The 21,558-nt window shown below is 55.0% G+C and overlaps 1 protein-coding gene across 4 annotated transcripts in view; it reads right to left on the reverse strand.

Moving 5' to 3' along the window:
- The window catches only part of AGPAT3 (1-acylglycerol-3-phosphate O-acyltransferase 3), a 77,870-nt gene that overhangs the window by 4,536 nt on the left and 51,776 nt on the right, over window positions 1–21,558 (reverse strand). For all 4 annotated transcript variants that reach the window (XM_037014633.2, XM_037014634.2, XM_073231268.1 and 1 more), the window contains 7 exons: window positions 15,396–15,622; window positions 9,162–9,331; window positions 8,374–8,535; window positions 7,537–7,690; window positions 6,969–7,071; window positions 3,753–3,828; window positions 319–517 (listed from right to left, as the gene is read on the reverse strand). In XM_037014633.2, coding sequence (XP_036870528.1) covers window positions 319–517; window positions 3,753–3,828; window positions 6,969–7,071; window positions 7,537–7,690; window positions 8,374–8,535; window positions 9,162–9,331; window positions 15,396–15,573 — 1,042 coding nt within the window. In that variant the 5' untranslated portion in view covers window positions 15,574–15,622. The remainder of the gene's footprint in view (window positions 1–318; window positions 518–3,752; window positions 3,829–6,968; window positions 7,072–7,536; window positions 7,691–8,373; window positions 8,536–9,161; window positions 9,332–15,395; window positions 15,623–21,558) is intronic.

Genomic DNA, 21,558 nt, shown 5'->3' on the forward strand with positions numbered 1-21,558 from the left:
ACCTTCAGGCCATCACGCTGACCCAAGGCCCTCAGAGCCGTGGTGTGGACGGAGCAGCTCAGCGCCCGCCCATAGGCTTGGGGCACAGCCAGGCCTCAGCATAGGGTGCCCCAGGGGCAGAGATCTGGCCAGCCTTGTGGAGATGGCTGACACCTGGCTGTGGCCTCCAGAGCCTGCGACTTCATGGCCAAGGCCCGCTCTCTGAGGCTAGCAAGGCTCTGGTGGGACCCTGGCCCCCCCATGGCCCACCACCTTGTGGCCCCAGGGCACCCATGAGGTCTCCAGGCAAGCACGCCATGGCTGGTTCACGTTTTTTACCTGCCCCAACAAACCCCAGGAACGTCAGGATCAGGAGGGGGGATCCGCTTGCGAAGACACCCAAGACAAAGCTGACGAGAGGAGACAGGAGAACCGTGGCCCAGGAGAGGAAGTTCAAGAGTGTCCACGGCCTCCTGGTGGGTTTGAACTCTTCCCCTGGAAACACGCCCTTCTGGTTGTACATCTCCTGCAGCGCATCCTGAAAGAGTCAATGGGAAAGTGGGTTCTTTATATGCTACTCTTTCAACAATAAGTATTGACAATGAAAAATGATTTAACCCATAAAAGTTTTGCACAAATAAAGTGGACAAATCACATATGCTGCAGGCAGAAGCTGGCAGCACCTTTGCGGAAAATCTTGGCAACTCGCGTCAAAAGCTTGAAAAAATACAAGCCCTCCGACCCAGCAAGTTCCCCAGGAAAACAATTCAGGCACACTTGGCACATGATGAGCCCCTCAGCCCTCACACCCGGCAGTGGGACAGGCCCCTGGGCATCTCTGAAGGGTGGGGACAGGGCGGCAGCCTGGGTGCAAGTCCTGGCAATGCCTGGCCAGTCTCAGTGCCCACAAAAAGTGGCTTAACTCCTTCCCCCTCGGTTCCCTGGAGGCTGGTAGCAGGGGGAGGGAAAAGCAGGTGCACACCTGGTGGGGGGGGTGACAGGTCAGAGCACTTTCAATCGGGGGACGGGGAGCTCTTAGACCTTCCTGTGTCGGCTGCGGGGAAGCTGCCACCCTAATACGATAGGGCTCTCTGTGGCCACCGCACACCATGCTGACAAAAGACCCATGAAGGGTTACATTTTTTGAAAGAAGTACCATAGAATTCCATTTAAAGAAAAAAAGTGACTGTGTGTATTTGGTAAAGGACCAAGTTTAGCAAGATGCACACCAACACAATCTTAATTGCCTGGGCGAGCGGAATGTCAGCTGTTTATTTTTTCTGTTATTTTCTGCATTTAACTTTCCACAGTTGCATTCTATATACAACCTGTGGCCGGCCCCACTGTCTCTGGCGCCACATGGTCAGGGCACCTTGACCTCGATGCCATGGGGACACCTCAGGGTGACACCCTGGAAGGCCCTTCCCTGAGCAGCCCCTAACATCCCTGCCCTTCTAAAGCCCCTTGACCTTTCTCTGCCCTGAGCCCCTGTCCCAGGGCCGCCGTGTGCAGGGGAGGCAGGGCCGAGGTGACGTGGCAGAATGGGGAGGTGGGCCTCATTCCCTTTCTAAGAATGCACTGTGGTCACAGGTCTGTACAAGGTTTGACCCTTGAGTGTGGGCACACACTCATGACCCTCACGTACGTGCTTACCCTCCACCCATCCTGCTCTTGACCCTGCAGGCAGCAGTGGGGACGCCATCCTTCCCTGACTTGTCAGCAATTCCACACACAACCAAGCGAGCTGCCCACTCCACCTCCCTTCCACATCCTGGGGCCTCGCTGACACTCCTGCCAGTGGAGCCCCCAGACCAGTGGCCCCTTGCAGCACCACCACCCTCATTCCCCACCCAGGCATGCCTTTGCTGCCCCTGGGCTTCTCCTGGAGCCCCGGACCCTCTGCAGGACATGGGGCCACCAGCCAGGCTGCCTGCAGCCACTTCCTCGGCTCCAAGGGCTGGAGTCTTGTCTGTCCCCATGTGATGGTGGCACCTGCACCTGAGGTAGGCTAAGGCCATCTCACGCTGTCCTGAGCATGGACCTGCCACCCGAATGCTGCAGTCAGTGGGCTGTGTGCATGGGCCTCAGCATCATCCAGGTGCCAACTCACCCCTTTCCCAATAAGGATGCCTGTTTTAATTGCAGTGCAACATCCATGCAAACGCATGCTGTGTGTACCTGCATCACACTGCAGGAGGAAACACCTCCCCCTCACGTGGGTTCCCGGGGGTTATTCCATGCCACCTGTCTCCGGACAGAGCACTGACTGGGACTGACCTGCAGTCGTCTCTCTACCAGAGGTAATCTGTCTCCTGACTACCTCACCCGACCACCTCTTGTTTTCTCTTTCAAACCTCCGTTAAACATAATGATTCTGGAATTTTAGATATGCTATCCTGACCACTTCAAGTCCCTTTGTCTCCCCTTCCCCTGGAGTAGGACCCAGAGCACGTGCTATATGGTGATGGTGTTTGAGCTGCCAGGAGGCAAGAACACCAGAAGTGGGCCCTTGGTCTCATTTCCCTTACCAACCTGTCTGCTGGAAGCCAGCTGTCCCTCCACACAGAGAGCATGGTGGAGAGGTGAGGGCAAGTGATTTTACCCGACAGCTAGTTTCTGGACTTTGATTTTTGTTTTTCCCGTCTGCCTCGCCTGTGTGGACCTTGGTTAGGGCTCTCCTCCAGCAGAATTTTACCTGTGGAACCCTGGGCGGCCTTGGGTTGGAGTCATGCTCTCTCGGTTTTGCACATGCTTCTCTCAGGATATCTGGAATGACCCACTTAGAACCCCTTTTAATGTTGGTACATTGGCTTTGTTCTTCTGGCCTGTTATACTAACTATGTTGTTAGTATAAATGCAGACCCCACACCTATTTGAGGACAGACCTGGGATTATGATTACCAGGGAGAACTTTTTGAGACCAAGAGGAGAAAGGTAAGCTTCAGAGTCATTTCCCTGTGCAGGCAGGTACACTTTTTCAGTTTCATGTCTGAGGGTCAAACTCTTAGAGGGACCCAGCTTCATGTAGTTCTCAGTTCTAACTTTTCTAACTTCCTGCCCTGAATTAGATCAAACCCTTATCTTCTGTTGCCAATAGGCATTAAAACTCAAGGCACTGGGTGGAGTGCGCCAGCAAGTGTGCCGGCAGAGTGCGGTGGCTCCAGCTTACGGGTTCACACTGATTCCAGCTCCAGCTCCTTTTTCTATCCTTAGAGATTTCCCTTTCTTCTTAAGAGCTCCTCAATGCATTTAAAATACAATTTGTTATATGCTGGAAAGGTTTTCCAATTATTAAAGCCTCCCACAATGCTAAAAATGGAAATCTAGTATCCTGTGTATTTGTATAAATTAAACAAACTGAAAGTAAGAGTCAGGAGTGAACATGGTATGGGGAATGGAGAGGGGCTGGGTGTGGTGGTCAAAAAAGTATTTTCATGTATTTACATTGTGTTTCTTTATATAAATTATATATACACATAGACACACTACATATCTATAAATTCTTTAACATGAAAAAATAAAATACTTGATAAAATGCTATTAGCCATGGTTACATAAACATTATGTTATCCTTTATACTTTTCTCTAGTTCGTTGATTTCTCAAAAGTTAAGAAAAAAGAAAAGAAGGATCAGAAAGAAGTCTGGAGAACAGCAGAGCACTCCTGTCTCCAGAGGAAGTCCATGTGCCACCTGCCCACCCTATCAGCGGCCCCTGGAAACCTCCAGGTGAAAGGCCCCTCTCCCCCAACCCAGGGAAAGCTGAGCCCTTTACCTTCTCCTGGTACAGTTTATGAAGCCACTGAGCCGCTTCCTTTTCATCCAGTGGGACCTCTTCCAAAGGAAACCTCCTGTTTTATAAGAAGATTGAAAGCAAACTGAATTCCCAGATGGCATCAAACCTCAAAGGGGAAACTGAGTCACTGTACGTCGGGCAGGGGTACTTGCTGCCCCTGCTTTTCCTGTCCACGCCTCGCTCTCAGATCCTGGAAACACACCAACATCTCAGTGATGTCTCCTCGGGCACTCCCCCAGGGTGCGGGGGGCGGCCTGGTGCTTAGCAGGGCTGCAGGGGCCACGGAGGGAGGGCCGAGCGCAGTCCGTTCACGGGAGGCCACGGCGCTTCATAAGGGACACCCATGAGCAGTTCAATGGGGCGGATCGTGGCCCCATTTCCTCTGTGAAGGGTGATCATTTATTAGCTCCAGCAGGAGCTTTAGTTTTTCTTAATAGTTCATTCTTTGAAAATAATCACAAATGAAGTGTCTTTCATTAGGCAAAGAAGATTATGTATTTCACAAATGAAATCTACTTATTTCAAATATAAAAAGCAATAGAGATTTAGAAATTTAATCTTAATTAACAAACAGCTGACTACAGCTAGCACACTAACTTATTTATAAACCTAACCACCCTGTGGATTACCAAGCCCGCGAGAGGAAGGGTAGGAGCGGTAACGGTGGTAGCTCAGGATCGCCAGGAGGGGGCTCCAAGCGCACGCAGGTGCAGGAGTAATACCAGGGCCCTCACCGCGGGGCATCTTAGCCTTTCTGTCCCTAAAAGTTGAGAACTCTGCTTTATGGGGGTTAATATCTATCCATCTTTGTCGTATTTTAAATGTGAGTAGAATTTCTCCAAGCGCCCATGCTGTTGGGAGATCTGGTGAGGCCCCGCTGTATGCTCAAAGGGGGCGGAGAAGACAGGACCTCCTGGAAGCTCTGTGCACCCCAAAGGCCCTGGGAGCCTCCAAGAGCCCCAGGCCACACTTGGGGATGCGTGCTTGGGGCCCTTGTCACAGATCCCACTTCAGCAAGGAACCGAGGTTCAGAAGGGGCTTGTGTGCAGGGGTGTGACTTCTTGAAGGTTCAAACTCACTGGGCTGTTCTCCCCTGAAGACACCTGCCGCGCATATTTACCACATACAGGTTCTACTGCGTGTCTGTTATTTGCAGCACAAAATATGTAAAATAAGAATTTAAAGAGATGACATAGAAACAAATCTGCATACAGGCATCTATCGCCTGGAGCTGACTCAAGACACCCCCGGGGCGCCGGCCTCCAGTGCCAGCGGGAACCCAGCGGGGCGTCTTCACAGCAAGGGACAGGGAGACACAGCGCAACCATCAGCCCTGAGATCCTCGGCTCATCTGACTGCAAGTATGTTTCAGACTTACTGGAATACTGGTCTTACACAAAACGGTAAGCTGAAGCTTCTAGAAGTTCTAAGAATATGTCTATTAAAATAAGATTAGGTAAAACACAGCCCCAAAGGCAGATGGACAAACTAACGTGCCCGTCTGCTCCGACTCGTGTTGAGTGTCCACCTGCCAGCTCTGGCCTGGGGCCACCGTGCCTGTGTGAGCCCCGCCCGCCCCTCACTGGGACAGGGACACAGTCTGCCCCCCAGGGCTCCCGCTACTGCCATGTCCCGGCCCACCCCACACGCTGTGCTCACAACATGTCCTGGCCTGACCAGGGGTGGTCAGCTCCCCCGACCCCAGGGGCTCTCGAGATCCAGGGCGAGGGTCCTGGGGCCGCCCCTCCCAGGATGGACTGAGACCCTGGCCCTTGGGGCCAATCCACCGCAGACTTCAGAAGGGGCCCCAGGCCTGGGGCTCGTGCTCACAGGATTGCTCCTGGACACTCTGGCATGGCAGGGCCCGGAGGTCCCTGTGTCGGGCTTGGGCTCAAGCCCCCAAGACTAAATGAAGAGGGCCTGTCAGGGTCTTCATGGGCAGACACAGCTGGCGCCCAGGGCACCTCTCTTCTCACTGGGACCGGGAACCACTGAGGGCAGAGCCTGAAGAGAAGAGCATCCTTCCACCCTCAGACCCTTATCCTTTCAAGCACCGAGCTCCCTCGGATTCTGGGGCCGAAGGCACTTGCACAAGCTGCACAGCTTCAAGCCAGAAGGTTCCGTGGGCGCCCCTGCCCCGCCGGCCTCGGGGAGAGACCCAGGCTCCACTGCGGAAAAGATCAGAGCTGTGCGTATGCCGGGCTGTGGCTGCAGGCCTCAGGGCACCACTGCCCGTGCAGGATCTGAGTGAGGCCGGGGGAGCAACGGTGAGGGCTTCCCAAGGAGGCAGCCCCTCCTGTTCTGGCTCTGTGCCCGTGAGCACCGCCAGACAGTCCTGAGGCCTGGAAAAGTCCTAGGGGACATGCTCCGCCTTGTCCAGCCCCCAGGCGGGATTTCAGGCCCCATTCTGTGAGCCGGAGGGGCTGCCCGCCCACCATCCCTCCCTCCCACTGAGTGTACGGTGGTCTCTCCAGTGAGCGCTGTTCAGACTTGGTCCTCTGGCCCCTCTACCTGCCCTCCCCACCCCTGCCTCTAGCCTCTTGCCTTGTAGACGGTAGACACTGGGTAAATGCTCACTGCACAAATGAACAGGAATCACTTCTGAATATCCGGGGATGTTTAAAGGGCTACATGAGGCCCTGCCTTGGATGGAGTTTCACTTCTTGGGAATTCTTGGGGCTCCTTAAGTCCAGCCAAGCAGCTCTATGTTAACCAGCACCCCCAGCCCATCCTAACAGGAGGACGGTCTCTGAACAGGGGGCTGAGGCTGCTGGGGTGGAGCCTGCAGGCTCAGCCCCGCGGTCACAAGGAGCCGGAGGTCAGCCCTGCCCCTGCCTTCCCCACAAGCCTGTGTGAGCCTCGGATCTGACATGTCAGGGGATGGCGTGGATCTGCCCTCAGGCTGGAACAGTGTGGCCTCCTGGGCACTGCCCGACTGTCAGCTCCGCCTGCGCCAAGGGCCTCTGTGGCCATCGGCTGGAGGTCCCTCTGCCTGTTGAGCACTGGCCGCCCTGCCTTCAGCTCACACCTGCTCACCGACTTTGCACGGCAGTCTGTCCCCACAACCGCCTGTCCTGGAGGGCGGATGTCCCCTCACTTCCATGTAGGGGCGGCCCGCCACAGGGAGGGCTGTGTCAAGGCAGCAGGGCCAGCACCCACTGCCTGCCGCCACCCCCAGGGGGGACCCCAGCTCACCTCACACACATGTCCGCCTCATACTTCTTCCCGTAGAGGATCCCCAGCAAAGACGGGTTCTTGTTTCCCCGGAAATTCAGGGTGACGTCATAGACAGCTGAGACTGGGGGAGACACGTCAGTGAACCCCTGCCCCTGGGCAGAGCCCACTGGCCTTGCAGACCCCCCTGTTCCCTTACGATTCACATGCAGCCCGTGGGCTGGGCCGGCTGCTGTCCGTGCCGACCCCGACCCCTGGCCGCTCTCCACTTGCTCCGGCTGCTCTTTGACACTCCCCTTGATCTGCCTCCTTTTGGATGAATTTTATATGTATTTCCTTCAGGAGGTTTTCAGTTGTATACTTTTTATTATTATTTTCATTAGTTTACATTAACTAGCATTTTATCACCTCAAAAACGGTGTAAGAATCTTGTCACAGGTTAACCATTACTTGATTCTCTCTCTTCTGCCACTGGTGTCTCTTTCACGGCAATTCACCCACGCGGTTTGGATGGTCACTGATTGCATTTCCCACTCCATGCAGAGCCCAGGGAACCCAGCAGTACCTGGCTCGGGGCGGCGGCCCTCACCTGTCCCCCGGAGGCACTGGACCGCGGTGGTGAAGCCCTTGGTACGAGGCAGCAGGTGGTACTTGAGTGGGGGCAGCCCCTTGGAGGCAGCCACCTCCATGCTGACGCGGTGCTTCATCTCCGTGAAGCGCGTGCCCTCACAGTACAGCAGGAACTAGGGTGGGACAGAGGCCATCCCGCGTCAGGTGTGTCATTGGGTGAGGAGCTCAGCCCAACTCACACGCTGCCCTGCCTGGCCACGCATCCTTTGCTGCTGAGTTTGTGGAGGGGCAAAGGGTAGAGCCTGTCTAGTGACAGGCAGGCGGCATGATCTGAGATGACACTTCTAGGGCTGCGGTCGCCACGCTGGCCACACGGCCTCCCTCACAGAATGGCCGGCAGCTGGCACTTATCCTCAAAGAATGCAGAAGACAGCTCAGTCAGTAAGGAGCTGGTTCTCAAAGACCTGCTGCCAGGGACCAGAAAGGAAGAGACCGATCCCTCTCGCTAACTGCGGACGCTGTCCCGCCGTCACCCGGGGCTGGAGGAACCCTGCCTCCGAGCGCTGCATGTGTCCCCCTCATTGTGAGGCAGAGACTTACCCATAACTACGGCACTGGCTCTGCTCTGGTGCCTAACAGGGAGCCTCCCGGGGTCCTCCTCAGCCGGGCAGCGGCCCACCCCGCCAGCTCCAGCAGGGCTCTGGGTCTGACCTGGGGCAGGGGGGCAGGTGCGCAGGCGGCCCCAGAGGGTGGCAGGTGGGCTGCCGCATGGGCCACTGTCGTCAGCGTGCCGTAAGCGGCGTGACAGGTGCAGCAGGCCCCGTGGCCCCGCGGACAGCTGGTGCAGGGCACTCACCCACATGTACTCGGGGTAGTCGGACAAGCGCTGCAGCCCCCTGATGACAGTGTCTCGGTCTTCTTCCCATTTCCGTTTGCAGAACACGATCTCCAGGAAATACCAGGTCCAGCCGATGAGGGGCACGTAGAGCAGCTCCCTCTTGGCAAGGACTTTGGAACTCTGGAGGGAAGGGAGCCGTCAGCACGAGTCCGCGAAGTCCCTGAGGCAGCACCCCCACCCGGTGACATAACCGTCAGGGGGACCCTATGCTGAGCGTGGCCCTGCCCAGGGCAGCACCACTCCAGGAGTGTAGGAGCCCGTCCTACAGACGGGAAACAGGTGCAGACCTGGGTGCTGCGGCCGTCCCGGCAGGAGGGAGGGCGGGTACCTGGGACTCTGAGCGTCTGCTCTGGCCGCCAGGCCCGGGGCTTCCCTCCCTTCAGTGGAAGACCCCTGCCTGTCTCAGCCATGTTTGTGTTTCATCCGAGGTAGCTTGACCAAGGAGCTCTGGGGACTCACACAGCAAGTGAGGGTTTGTGAGAGGAAATACAAGAGCAGCCAGTACCAAGAGTGGCCCTGCAGCAGCTGAGGGCAGTCCAAGGCCGCCTCAGATCAGCCACGCTTTGACCCCGAGGGACCAGGGGCTAAAGTGGAGGAAATGAAAACCCAGACCCCAGGGTGCCATGCCAGCACCTCCCGGGCCCCCACACAGCTCACCCCCAGCCCCCCACGCTGCTCACCCACCCCCAGCCCCCAGGGCCCCCATGCTGCTCACTCCCAGCCCCCAGGGCCTCCATGCTGCTCACCCCCAGCACGCCAAAGCGCTCACACATGGTCCATCCACAGAGGAAGTCAATCTCGAAGTTGTGGTTGAGTATGATGACCACGTGCTCCTTGCCAAAGCAGTCCACCGTGGCCTGGTCTGTGAACAAAGTGCACTCCGTGCATGACCACCACTCCAGAAGCATGACCAGCTCTGTGGACACACGTGAGGGGTGTCAGTGGGGTGCAGGAGGCCACACTCTGAGCCAGGCCCCATCCCTCTGATGTGGATGTGTCACCAGGGCAGGGGGCTTCTGCAAAATTTCCATCCAGAGGGGATGCTCTGCTATAAGGTGAGTTTTAATGGCTTATGCTTAATAAATTAAGTTTTTGAGAATTATAATCACCATCTCTGAGCAAAAGTCAGAGGAGAGGCAAATGAAAAGTAGCAGGAGAAATGGAGAACAGCCATGATTTCAGAGGCGACACCTTTACGTCAGCTGGTTCTCATGTGTGCTCTGGCTTGATGGGATTCACGTATCGCACCCAGAGTCAGGGGGCCAGGGATGGCACATGCACACAGCCCCGGGGCCTGTGGTCAGCTTGAGGGGTTCATGTGTCCCACAGATTGGGGGATATGGGGCGCTGCTGTCAGCAGATGAGCCACGGCCAGCCAGCGTCACGCCCACCATGGCCAGGTGTCCCGAGAAGGGGGACCTCACAGACCAGGCTTTCTGGCTCAGGATTGCCACAGGACAGTCCATTCTTTTTGTGCTGGACACCAGCCCATCTGCTTTCCAACGGAGCCAGGGCAGAGAGAGCAGGCTCCCAGCCAGACTGCCGGGGCCTCGGATTCCCCACTTACAGACAGGAGACGACAGTGGCCTCTGGAGGGTAGGGCCCCTGAGAACCAGAGGCCGAGGCTGGTTTTCTCCCCTACGAGTGGCCCCAGCATCCCGGTGGGGCCAGGGTGCACAAGCTCTTTCCCCAACATGTTGACAATCACACGGCCTCACCGCAGCACGCCAAAGCTTCCTCCAGACAAAAGGCCCGTCTCAGACAACACCCCAACACTCAGGAGCCAGTCCTCGCTTCCTGAGGGCCAGTCAGGCAGCGGCTGCCTCCATGGGTCAAAGAGATTGGCTGGAGAGGAAGTGGGGCCCCGGCTAGGGTCAGGCTGCACGGCCGCGTCTGGGCTGCGGCCCCCAGGCAGTGGTGTGTGGGGTGCTTACAGGTGTGCAGGGCAGCCTTCCCTTGCACCTTCTCCTCCTCTTTTCTCTTTTAAACAGCTTTAGTAAGATAAACCTGCCCATCTGCAGCGTAGGGTCCAGCAGTCTTGGTGGTCTCACGGTCATGCAACTATTGCCTCGACCTGATTTTAGGTCATTTCACCCCAGAAGGAAACCCTGCACCTGTCAGTCACTCCCCACCCACCCTCCCCAGCCGTGCAGTCACTACTCTGCTCCTGTTTCTCCGGATGCGCCTGTTCCGGGCACATGATAAATGGAATCCTACAACCCGGCCCCTCATGTGGCATGACAGCTGCAAGACTGGCACGTGGCTCGGGCGCGGCAGGACTACGCTCTGCTACAGCGGGAGGCTGCGGCTGTGTGCGCGTGTTAGGCAGGAAAATAGGTATAAGCGGGGTGGAGAGAGAATAAGGCCAGTGAAGCCCACGAAAAGGGACTCAAAGAGTCAACCAGACAAAACTAGAGAGCCAGAAAAGACTCACAGTTAATGAATTAATCAGCTAAAGCTCAAAGGGACAGGAGTAACTTGGAGTGTCCAAATATTCCCCAGATAAAGAAAAGTATCTGAGCGCAGCCCCTGTCTTCACTGTGTCGATGAGATGATGCCATTGTAAGATTTACTGTAGCTGCTGAAAGGCCCGGCTTGTTCTTTAACTTAACCTACATGATGTTTTCCCTCCTCCTTCCCCTAGTCAGGTAACCTGCAACCTGGGCAGGAGACGAGCATCATGATTAATTAACAAACAAGCACAGCCATAAACAGCATAGCAAAAACAGGAAAGATTCCATCTTAAAGCTAAGATTGCATTTTAAAACCCAGAAAGTTAGGAAGATTCCTAACATACTCTTTAGCAAACAGACAATAACTCAGCCCACCTTGGGGGCAGGGGAGTTGGTCCTGATACATAGGTTCCCAGAGGGAAGCTGCTATCCTGGGAAGGAACCCGATCAGTAAATTTCTTGTGTCCAGTTAATTTTGCAGAATTACCTGGAGGACTGATAATAGAAGAGACGTAATATCTCTCACCAGAGATAAACATCTTGAGACCACTTGACAAGTCCACACCCCCAGCACTTTGTCACATTCCTGAAAAATCCTTAAGAGGGGAACCCCCAATCTTTCAGTACGCCTCTTCTCTGAGGATGCCCACACTTTCTCTCAGCCTTTCAGGCTCCTCTCTGAGAGTGCCTGCACTTTCTCTTTAATTAAAACTTAAACCTTGCAGCACACCTCTTCTCTGAGGTTGTCCACACCCCGTTTTCTCCAAGTGTGCATTTTTTGCCTTAAGTAAACTTCTCACTGCTCAACTTACATAGTTTTGTCTGCACTTTTCCAGTGGTGTCTTTGTTACTTTGCTATTTCATTTTAATCCTCCAGATTTAAGCTCAAATCTCTCCTCCCTCTGTCCTATTTCAGGTAAGCAGGGAGAGGCTGTTGAGAGCTCAGATCTGGGCTTGCAAATCACCATCCACTGCGGGACTGGGAAGGAGCTGCAGCTCAAGGTCACGCTCTTTAGCAGCCCGCCTGGAAGCCTCCTTTCTCTGTCTCTAGGAAGCTCACACTCCATCCAGGGCTCTGTGGCTCCCCCCCGATCCCGGGGTGGTGGGGACTCAGTTTCCACGCCATGCAGTCTCAAGCAGACACTGGATACCAGGTGACACTGGCTTAAGGAGCTGGCAGAGGATGCACCCTTGCTGAGAAGTAGTTCAATGACCTTCCTTTATCACTCTGTTGGGTCATTCCCTGACACTGTCACTTAAATGAATTCCTTCCTCACCTTGTACTCTGACTTCTCTAAACTGAATTCCTCCCAACAACTTAAAAAAAAATTTTCAACCTTTCAGTCTTCCCCACTAAGAATGTCCACACTTTCTCACTCTTTAGGTGGGTAACTTTAAACAAAATTCTTACTCTGCTTCGCTGCTATGTCTCTGCCCTCAGTTCTTTGTTGTGGTGGGACAAGAACTGAGGAAAATAAACCACCACCCACCTAACACAAATGCGCTGCCCCACCTGCCACCAGAGGAGGGACCTCTCGCCGGTCCCCCTCCAGCTGTTGTGCGTAGCACTGCTATGAGCATCCACGTACACCTGTTTGCGTGGCATCTGTTTTCATTCCTCTTGGGCATATACTCAGCAGTGGGATTGCTGGGTCACCCGCAGTTCTGCGTTTGGAAAACAGAAGGCTGGTGCTTTCGTATCTATTTTCCTTCCAAACATTGAGGGACTTCATATTACTCTTCCTAACTGTTACCTAAGTTTTCTTATATTTATGCCTTTTTCTACTTTCTTGCCTTTTCCCCTGTTCTTAAAGTTAAGGTCTCCACTCCCTTCCCAGCAGACACAAGAGTGGTGGGCCTATGCTGATTCCAGCACACAGGCTGCCTGGGCTCAGGCCCATCTGTTCTCAGCTTCACATGTGTGAGCTGGACATTATCCCATGTCACGTGACTGTTCAGTCACTCCGTACCAGTTTCTCTGGCCACCGCTCCTTCTTGCCTCTGACTACTTTGATGATAGCTTTTGCTCTTACTCAAGTACATTCTTTTAAAGACATTTCAGATGAAGATGTGCAGGTGGCGAATGCTCCCACTGTCTGCTCCCTGCCTTCACCCCACCCCCATCTGAGGACCCGTGGTGGCAAGGAGTCCTGGGCAGTGCCCTTCCCTTGCTGCCCTGGCCCCAGCTGACGTGTAGTCTGTGAGAGGCCGTGGGTCACTGGGTGCCCCGGCTTTCCTGTCTGGGTATTTTTAAGATCTTTGTTTTGTGTTGATGGCTGTGAGTTCACTGTGATGTGTCCAAGTGTGGATTTGTACACATTATCTTCCTAGGTCCACAGAGTCACTTTTTGGCTGTTTGGGACAACTGTCAGCCATTGTCTCTCCCAGCATTGGCTCCCCTTGCCCTGTCCTCTGGGATGAGAGGCCAGGACCTGTTTCCTAGAGCATCTCCTGCTCTGCTCCATCTTCCGGCCCCACCTCCTACTTCATCTTGCCTCTCTGGGTGCTCTGATTTCCTCACATTTACATCCAATTTACCCATTCTCTCATTAGCTGTGTCTAATCTGGACGTAAATTCATTCAGTAACTCTTCGCTTTAAAAAATACTCCACAATCACGATTTCCATTTATAGAAGTGCTCTTTGGGTCTTCCGGTGGCCTTTGTCTAAATCTGTTGTTTTCGATGTCCTTTGGCTTTGAGTTCATATTTGATTTGTCTTAATCTGAGTGACTCTTCAGGCTTAGCCCAGCGGTCCTTGCCACAAGCACACTCCCGTGTGCCTCTGCGGGCTTACTGCCGGCGCCTCTTCAGCCACCCAGCGGGAGTGGGTCTGGGATTGCCTCCCTCTTCTGGCGGCCAAGGCTGGCGCTCCTGAGACACAGGCTGATATTCTGTTTCAGCGCCCTGCCTTTTTCTAAAGGGATGGGGATGGGGTGAGGCTGAGAGATTTCCTTTGCTTACTGTGAGCCCAGCAATGCATTACAAAGCCAGCTTTATCCAGGATTTAGCTGTTTTGTAATGTTTTAACCCCAGAATACTGCTGGAGTGTTGTTATTAATTAGTATTTGCTCCCTTGCTATGCATTCACTTTACCCAGTTATGCTCATGCATAACTCATTTGTATGTTTTGTATTACAGGATTTCCAGTTCTCCCTTCCTACAAAAAAGGTAGCCTTTTAATCAGGGGGAAAGAAACCTCAGACCCTGGGAAACGAGGCTATGAGACATTTAAGGCGAGCTTGGGCCACGAGCCAGGGGCTGCTCCTCAGATGCGGCAGGAAGCGCCCGCATACCACCCAGTGCCACCACAGGCTCCTCACAGTGTCTCGGCTGCTTCTGAAAGGGCAGGGTATCAGAGACTCGCCAGTTCCCCTGTGACACAAAATGTGTATCATTTTCTCCTTATTATAAAAGAAACATGTTCTTTGCTAAAACATGTATACAACATGACCACAGTAAGAAAGAGAGATCAGAATCCCCCTCCCTCTGCTCCCTGGATGCCCCGATTTCCTGTGCAGCCTCTCGGGACTTTTCAATGATGTACAGCCATGCACAAGGGCACACACCACACAGCCACCTGCCTTTGAAGAAAGATCACAGCACACTATATGTGAAACCAGAAGATGGTTTTCTATCAGTAAAGAGAGATTGTCCTTTTTCTTAAATGGCTGCATGGGATTCCGCTGAATGGACATACTGTAATCATTTAGTTGCTGCCCATTTTGTGCTAATACAAAAATGATAAAATGAGAATTTCTACATATATGTACTCTCACAGGTATCTTTCTAGGTTACATTAATTTGTGGAATAACTGGGTCAAAAAACATATCTGTTTAAGTTGTTCAAGCCCCTGGCAAGCTGCCGTCCGAGGATGTGCCTGGTCACCCCCATCCCAGTGTGAGTGCTCACCCGTGCCATCTGCAAGTGTTGTTAAACTTTTAAGTCTCTGTCCATGTGACAGGTGAAGATTGGTTTTATATGTACAAATCCGCATATGAGGACATGTGGATAGCAGACACATGTCTACACACACACATGTAATTAGGAGGTGAGAATCCTTGCCTTGCAGAGATAGGTAACAGAGAGGATGGGCTGCTGATGTGTGTGGCTGGGGCACAGGTGGGACACAACCAGCCACATGCTGGCGGCACTGAGGGCTGTGTGACCATGAGCTGAGCCACCATCTGTCTGACGCTGCCGTCTCTGTGGCTTGAGATGGTCAGATGCAGCAACATTACATGGTTCGGCTTGATGAGGACTCCAGCCAAGCATCTTTCTGCACATTCACTGGCAGGAATCAAGCCTTGGGGCTCTTGAGCAGGCCCTCAATTCCTGTCCCAGGATGGGATCCAGGACAGCTGTCCCCTTGTCACATGGTCACCAGCATCACCCCCACCACGCCCTGAGCCCTCACGCACTGGGGAGCCTGAGGCTGGCTTATTTGGGGACCCATCCAGCAGAAAGGGCACTTTCCTAACCTGCTGCCAGGCCGCACCCCCAGCCACGCGTGATGGGAGATACTTACGGCTCCAGAGCGAGTAGGCAAGGCGGCAGTTCAGCCGGCGGTATAGCTGCCTGTTCACGGGCCAGAGGACTAGCGTGCACAGCTGGATGAAGTTGATGACCAGCCCGCTCACCACGAAGACGAACCCGATGAGGAGGTGCACAACGAACTGCGTCTTCAGGTAGGCAAGCAGGCCCATGGTCACTGCTCAGGAGCCAGAGCAAGGCCCTTCACTGAGCACGGCCGTCCTGGAAGGGCAGGGACAGCGGTCAGGAGGTGTGCCAAGGGCCCAGGGGCTGCGGGCAGCACAGCAGTAACGCTCCTTAGCCAGGGCCCAGGTTCTCACTGCAGCCTGCCATGATACACTCGGGACTTTGTCCTGAAAGTGACAGGGTGGAGGACGAGCAGACCCAGTCGCTCAGACATAGTGCCTGCACACGTCAGGTGCACACCTGCCTCATGCAGCCAAGAAAGGAAGAAAGGACTTCCTAGGGGAAACACACAGAAGTCTTGATGGTGATTAACTCCAGGTAAACGCATTAGAAGTAATTTTTATTTCTTTGACCTCTTATTTAAAAGCTCAAAAAAACTGCACACAAAATCTCCATTAAGAACAGACCCACAATATCTCAACTAATGCCTTCTAATTCCCAAACTGTTAGGCACTTTTTAAAGCCAAAATCCTTTTGTTTTAGTTTCTAACACAAAAGCAGTAACCCCCGACATCCCAACCAGCTTTCCTCCCCTTTTCTACTTGCATTTCTTAGTTCCCAGGGTGAAGGCAGAGCTCACGTTTCTTGGTCGCACTGGCTCTGCAAGCTGCCCGATAGTCCCTCTTGTGAGGTGGGGAGCCAGCGGGAAGCGGCGACTCAAAGGCAGGGCCAGCATGTGACACTGGGTGGCCACAGCTGTGAACCCTGCAAATCTGGCCCTTTGGAAATGAGCCCACATGCTCTTTGGTGCTGGGCAGTGGGGCGGGCCCAGGACACAGCCGCCAAGTGTCCCTTCCCCTCCGCCCCTCCGCCCTGCTTCACGTTCTGTGCAGAGCACACCTGGGACCCGGGGACCTGCTGCTCCAGGGTCTGAAATAATGGGACTCAGTTTCTGAAGCTGAGTCATGAAAAGGTTGGCTTATCATTGGGCCTCTGGCAGACTCTCTGCACCCCACCCCACCACCATCCGTGGCTTTGACACATAGGCCAGAAAACCAGGTCCCCAGAAGCCACCTTGAAGACTGTCACATCAGCTGGGACACTTCTAGAACTACGTTCCATGCCAGCCCTGCCAACTCCATCGCTAGGGCACAAGGTATGATTCACACACAAATCAGATGCTCTCACTGTGCGGCCCCATCCTCACTCCTCCCGGGGACCCAACCCCGGCAGCACCACTCAGCTTCCTGCATGCAGATCCGTCTTCCTTCGCTGGAGGTCCACACAGACAGCCGCAGGCACCTGCCACACAGGCTCAGTGCACAGCAGCAGCCGCCTGCAAGTGTGCACGGCAGCTCAGCCCTTGGCTGCAGAGCCGCCTCTGCGTGTGGAAAGTCCAGTTTCTCCGCTCACCTGCTGGTGGGCGCCGGGCTGTGTGCACCTTTGGTGACCGTGAATAAAGCCGCCTGCACCTTCCAGGTCAAGCCTCCGTGTGGACACAGGCTCTCATTCAGGTATCTATTTCACAACTGCCCTCTGGGGGAACAGTGGCCAGGCCCTGCTCTGTCCCCTGAACCTCAGGTGTAGAAAGTCCTTCCACAGAGTCCGGAGAGCTGAGCACACCTCTTGGCACATTTCTCATAGCCCAGCTGCCGAGCACTGCACACTCCCATCTGGAATGCCGGCGTCTCAGGTGCAGAGGCGTCTGCGGCCCACTCCCCACGCCCTGCTGTAAGCCTGGCCCTGCTGCCCAGGTCGCTCAGGGCCCACCAGTAAGCCTGAACCTGGCCTCCGTGTGCCCCAGGGCTGACCCTTCGGTTCACTGCACCCCCACTGAGTCCAGCACCAGGATGACCGTGGAACACCCTCCCAGCACTGGTCCCTCTTCCTCAAGAGCGATGGTCAGGCGTCTGGCATCCAGATGTCTGTACCAGGCACTCTGCTTCTTTACAGAAATCCCCGTATTTCCAACAAAACCTTTCCACAGAAGTAGAAATTGAAGCTGAGTTGGATGTCCTTGGAGCTATCCAGGGTGGTGGCAGGCGACCCCACATCCTCGCTGTGTGCAGAGAAGTCACGGCTCTCTCTGCATCTCATCTACCCACAGAGGCAACGTCAGGCCTTCCATCTGCAACCCTTCCTGACTCTGCCAAAGTGTCTAAATCACACAGTGGAGGAGTAGCACCGATTGGAAACTGCAGCATTGTGGTACAGTGTCTCGAGCCGCCCAGCCATGCACACGCTCGGCAGGAGCAGGAGCTGGGCCTGGGCTGGGGCTGGCCCATGCTGTGGGCACCACTTTGGGTGGCCCGCTGCCCTGGCTCCTGAAGCTTGGGGAGGCACAGCCGCTGACCACCACCCTGGGACTGTGACCCCTTTCGAACCAGGCTTGAAGCTCTGCAGGCTCACCTTGCCTGTTGGCATTGTCTTCCCAGACCTGACCTGGAGCAGACAGTGCTTGGTGCCAGGATAAGACATTAAATATGCCCAAAGTGAGTCACTGTTGATGTTCTAGATGGGAGGTCCAAATTACAGGACAAAAAGGACTGTTTAGTTACATATGCGTTTCACTGATCCAAATTCAGAGTCCATAATGAAAGAGAATTAAGAAACGGCTGCTGCCTGCCCTCCATCCCCTATGCCCTCCTTCCCCCAACTACCCACCCTCCACCCACTGCCCCCGTCCCGCCTCTGAGTGTCTCCACGCAGTGGGCAGAGCAGGGCAGGCCTGCCATCAGGCAGCAGAGTACAGGTCACGCTGCGGGGCGAGGGCGTGAGCCCCAGCCTTTGGTTTGCATGTGGACAGTTGTATTGCTTCCGAGTCAGAAAACACTGCAGGGGAAAGTGTGTGAATAGGGCTCACTATAGGAAGCAAAGCACCCTAGAGGGAGAATGTCATCTCAAGTGTCTGTAAAGGATCATGAAATAATTCAGGGTGGCAATGTTCGCTGTTCCAAACATGGCCAGGAACCAGGGGGAGCCCCAGGTACCCCTGAGCAGCCAGCCTGGCCTGGGTATCGCGGAGCAGGTGCACCTCACTCACAGCAGGACCCTGGCTCCCTGGCCGCCTTCTCCTCACTCTTGGTTTAAACGCAGCTTGGCAGGTGTGCAGGGTGGCTTCCAGGCCCACAGCGACTCTGAAGCACCAGAGGCAAAGGGGCCCAGGGGACGCAGGAGGCAGGCATGCTGCTGACAGGGTGGTGCGAGCTGCAGCCTGAGTCAGCTGCAGGGCCGAGGTGTCCAGTGCGGGGGCCGTGGGGGTGGGGGCTGGGGGCAGGTCTGCAGACCCAGCGCCCTGGGCGGCATCACCAATGAGGACGTGATGCCGAGCTGCAGTCCCCACTGACTCCACCTCACTGCCAAGGAAGGCTGTGCCCTGGTCCCCATGCTATTCAAGAAGGCCGACACGCAGGAAGGTAGTCACACAAGCCCAGCTGAAATTTTTAAATTTTATATTAGACAAAACACAATCCTAGTTTCCAGCCTTAAAGGGGCTCATTCCAGCTCTGCAGTGAACTCACTTGCAGGGGCCACCATGTCTTTCAGGAAGGCTGAAAACGACACATTTCCTCACTGATGGTCTGCTGCCGTCCAGCCTCCTCAGCACCTGGAGTCACTAACAGGCCTGGAAACCAAAAAGGATGAGGAAAGCCACGACTTGCAGGTGGGCGTGTATGGCACGGACCCGAGAGAAGCCTCTGTGAGCCAGAGGGGTGGCCTGACACTGAAAGGACTGACACAAACACAGACGTACAGACAGCAGCAGCCTAATACTGTCGGTAGCTACTTCTACTTAACTAGAAGGCACTAAGACAATAGAAAAGTGTATCTCCCTCTGACTTAACAGTTCCAGGCCACTGGCTGGGGTGGCCCTTGGGGAAACGGAGTAGTCAGGAAGGCCTGCGCAGAAGGTGGGGAGCCCCCAGCAGCCGAGGCGCTCCGCCCCCGCGGACATCGGGGGCCCAGGCTGCTGGGCGCCGCCATCCTCAGTGTGTCTTCCTAGGCTGCTCCACTTTCTGCTGCTAGCAGGGGAAGGAAGAGGGGAAACTGGAGGTCCAGGACTAGGGATTTCCTCTAAAGCAAGTGGGGTGTAAGCTCACAGCCCAGGAAGATGGGGACACACAGCTCAGGCACGTGTCCAGGCAATCAGGGGAACTCAGCCAGCCCCACGGGCACATCGCCCCATGGCCCCGTGAACACACCAAAACAGAAGGCACAGCAGAGAAGACCCCGTGCATGTCTGCAGTAAAAAATGACAAAATACCAAGTGACACGCTTCAGAAGACATAAAGTCTGTGCAAAGGAAACCAGCGAACTTCCTGAAGGATGCAAAGGAGAGCCAGTGGAGACCACCACACACAGGACAGGTGGCAACGTCCCCCCCACACCCACACCCCCCATGCTCACTCCCGCCCTGACAAAGCGCGCTGCCTGTCCCTCAGATGCGGGCCTGGTGGGTTTCCGGCTCACCCCACAAGCAGACCGTGGTGGGAGGGACGTCACAGGTCCCCAGCCCGGAGCTCCCCCCATGCCACCTGCATCACCAAGTGAGGGCCTCGGGCTGCTCACGTGGAGCAGACATGAGCCAACTGCCAGCCGACTGCAGCCACAGGCACCACCCAGGGGAGCCTAGCCCAGGCTGCTGACCCACAGAACAGTGAGCCAATAAAATGGTGGTGGTCTGTCGGTGACACAGGAATGAGACACAAACCGTTCCTTCTGAGTGAATTCACAAAGGCAACTGATCCTAATTAAAACACTAACAGGTCCCCCACCCCTCACCACAGGAACGAGAAGCACTGGTTCACATGGAAAAATTAACAGGAAGGGAAAGCCCAAGACCGAGGAGCAGAGCGGGGGAAGGCCTGCAGGGCGTCAGAGCACTCCGGGGCCACAGTCCTGGCCTCAGGACAGACGTGTGCCAGCGAGACAGCCAGGGTCCGCAGTCTGCTGGTGTGAGGGTGGCTGGGGGTCCTGGGCACCTGGTGCAGGGGTGGCCCTGCAGTGCTGGCTGTGGACTCGGGGTCCCCGTGCCTCGAGCCTTGCTACAGAGAAGCAAACAGCATATCTCACGTGCAGTATTAACTCCTGTGTTTGTATTTAGGCATTTAGGCAAATTTCTGTTTCTATTGTGTTTAGATACTGTTACAATAAATAGAATGCAAAATTAACTTGAAACCATTCCTGGGTGCATGGGAATATTATAGCATCACACATTTTCTCAACCGATGGGGTAGCAAAGGTATAATTGATTGACACACCAAAACCACCTCTCAGGCCTCAAAACCAGAACTCGGCTTTTGCAGCACACAGACACCGCCACCCGGATGCTGCCGAGAGAGCTCCTGGGAGCCCCATCTAAGCCATAAAGGAACCCTTCCCCTCCGAGCAGGGGTGGGCACAGGGCCCATCTCAGGCAGAAACCTGCAGGGGCTTGCAGGGGGGCATCTGTTTTTTCAGGACAAGGGCCAATCCCTTTAGCACCCCCCCCATTCTCTGCCCACCCTGAGCTGGGACGGGGTGTCTGATGGTGCAGAATGTGCTCCCAGGTACTGGTGAGCAGTGGAGACCCAGCAGCTGCCCACTTTGAGAGGCAGAGATGACAGGAGTCACAGGTGTTGGAGTGACCATTTCCACTACCCGCAGCCGACATCCCTCCCAGTGCCCATCACCACGTCTGCAGCAGTGCCCACGAGGGCTGTGCACAGTATTCCAGGGCTCCATCGGTGCCCACTGAGTGGACTGTTCACGTGTGCATCGGGGACAAGCAGCCGCTTGACTCCCGGCTCGCAGCACTCACGCGGCACCGCGGGCTGTCCCAGGGCGAGTGTCCTGAAGGAACTGTGTGACAGCCCAAGCCTTACTCTTTCCAGCGATCCCATCTGAGCATCTCACAGTCCTGTCCAACCCTCGGCAGGCCAGCCAGCTTGGGGAGTAGCTGCACAAGGCTAGCAGGGGGAAGTGACCTGGACTCAGTGAAAAGGAAGCTGCTGATTCTTCTAGATCTCACTGGAGACATCTGGGGGCATCCT

The sequence above is a fragment of the Manis javanica genome, chromosome 3 (assembly GCF_040802235.1).
Source record: "Manis javanica isolate MJ-LG chromosome 3, MJ_LKY, whole genome shotgun sequence".
NCBI classification, from domain to species: domain Eukaryota; kingdom Metazoa; phylum Chordata; class Mammalia; order Pholidota; family Manidae; genus Manis; species Manis javanica.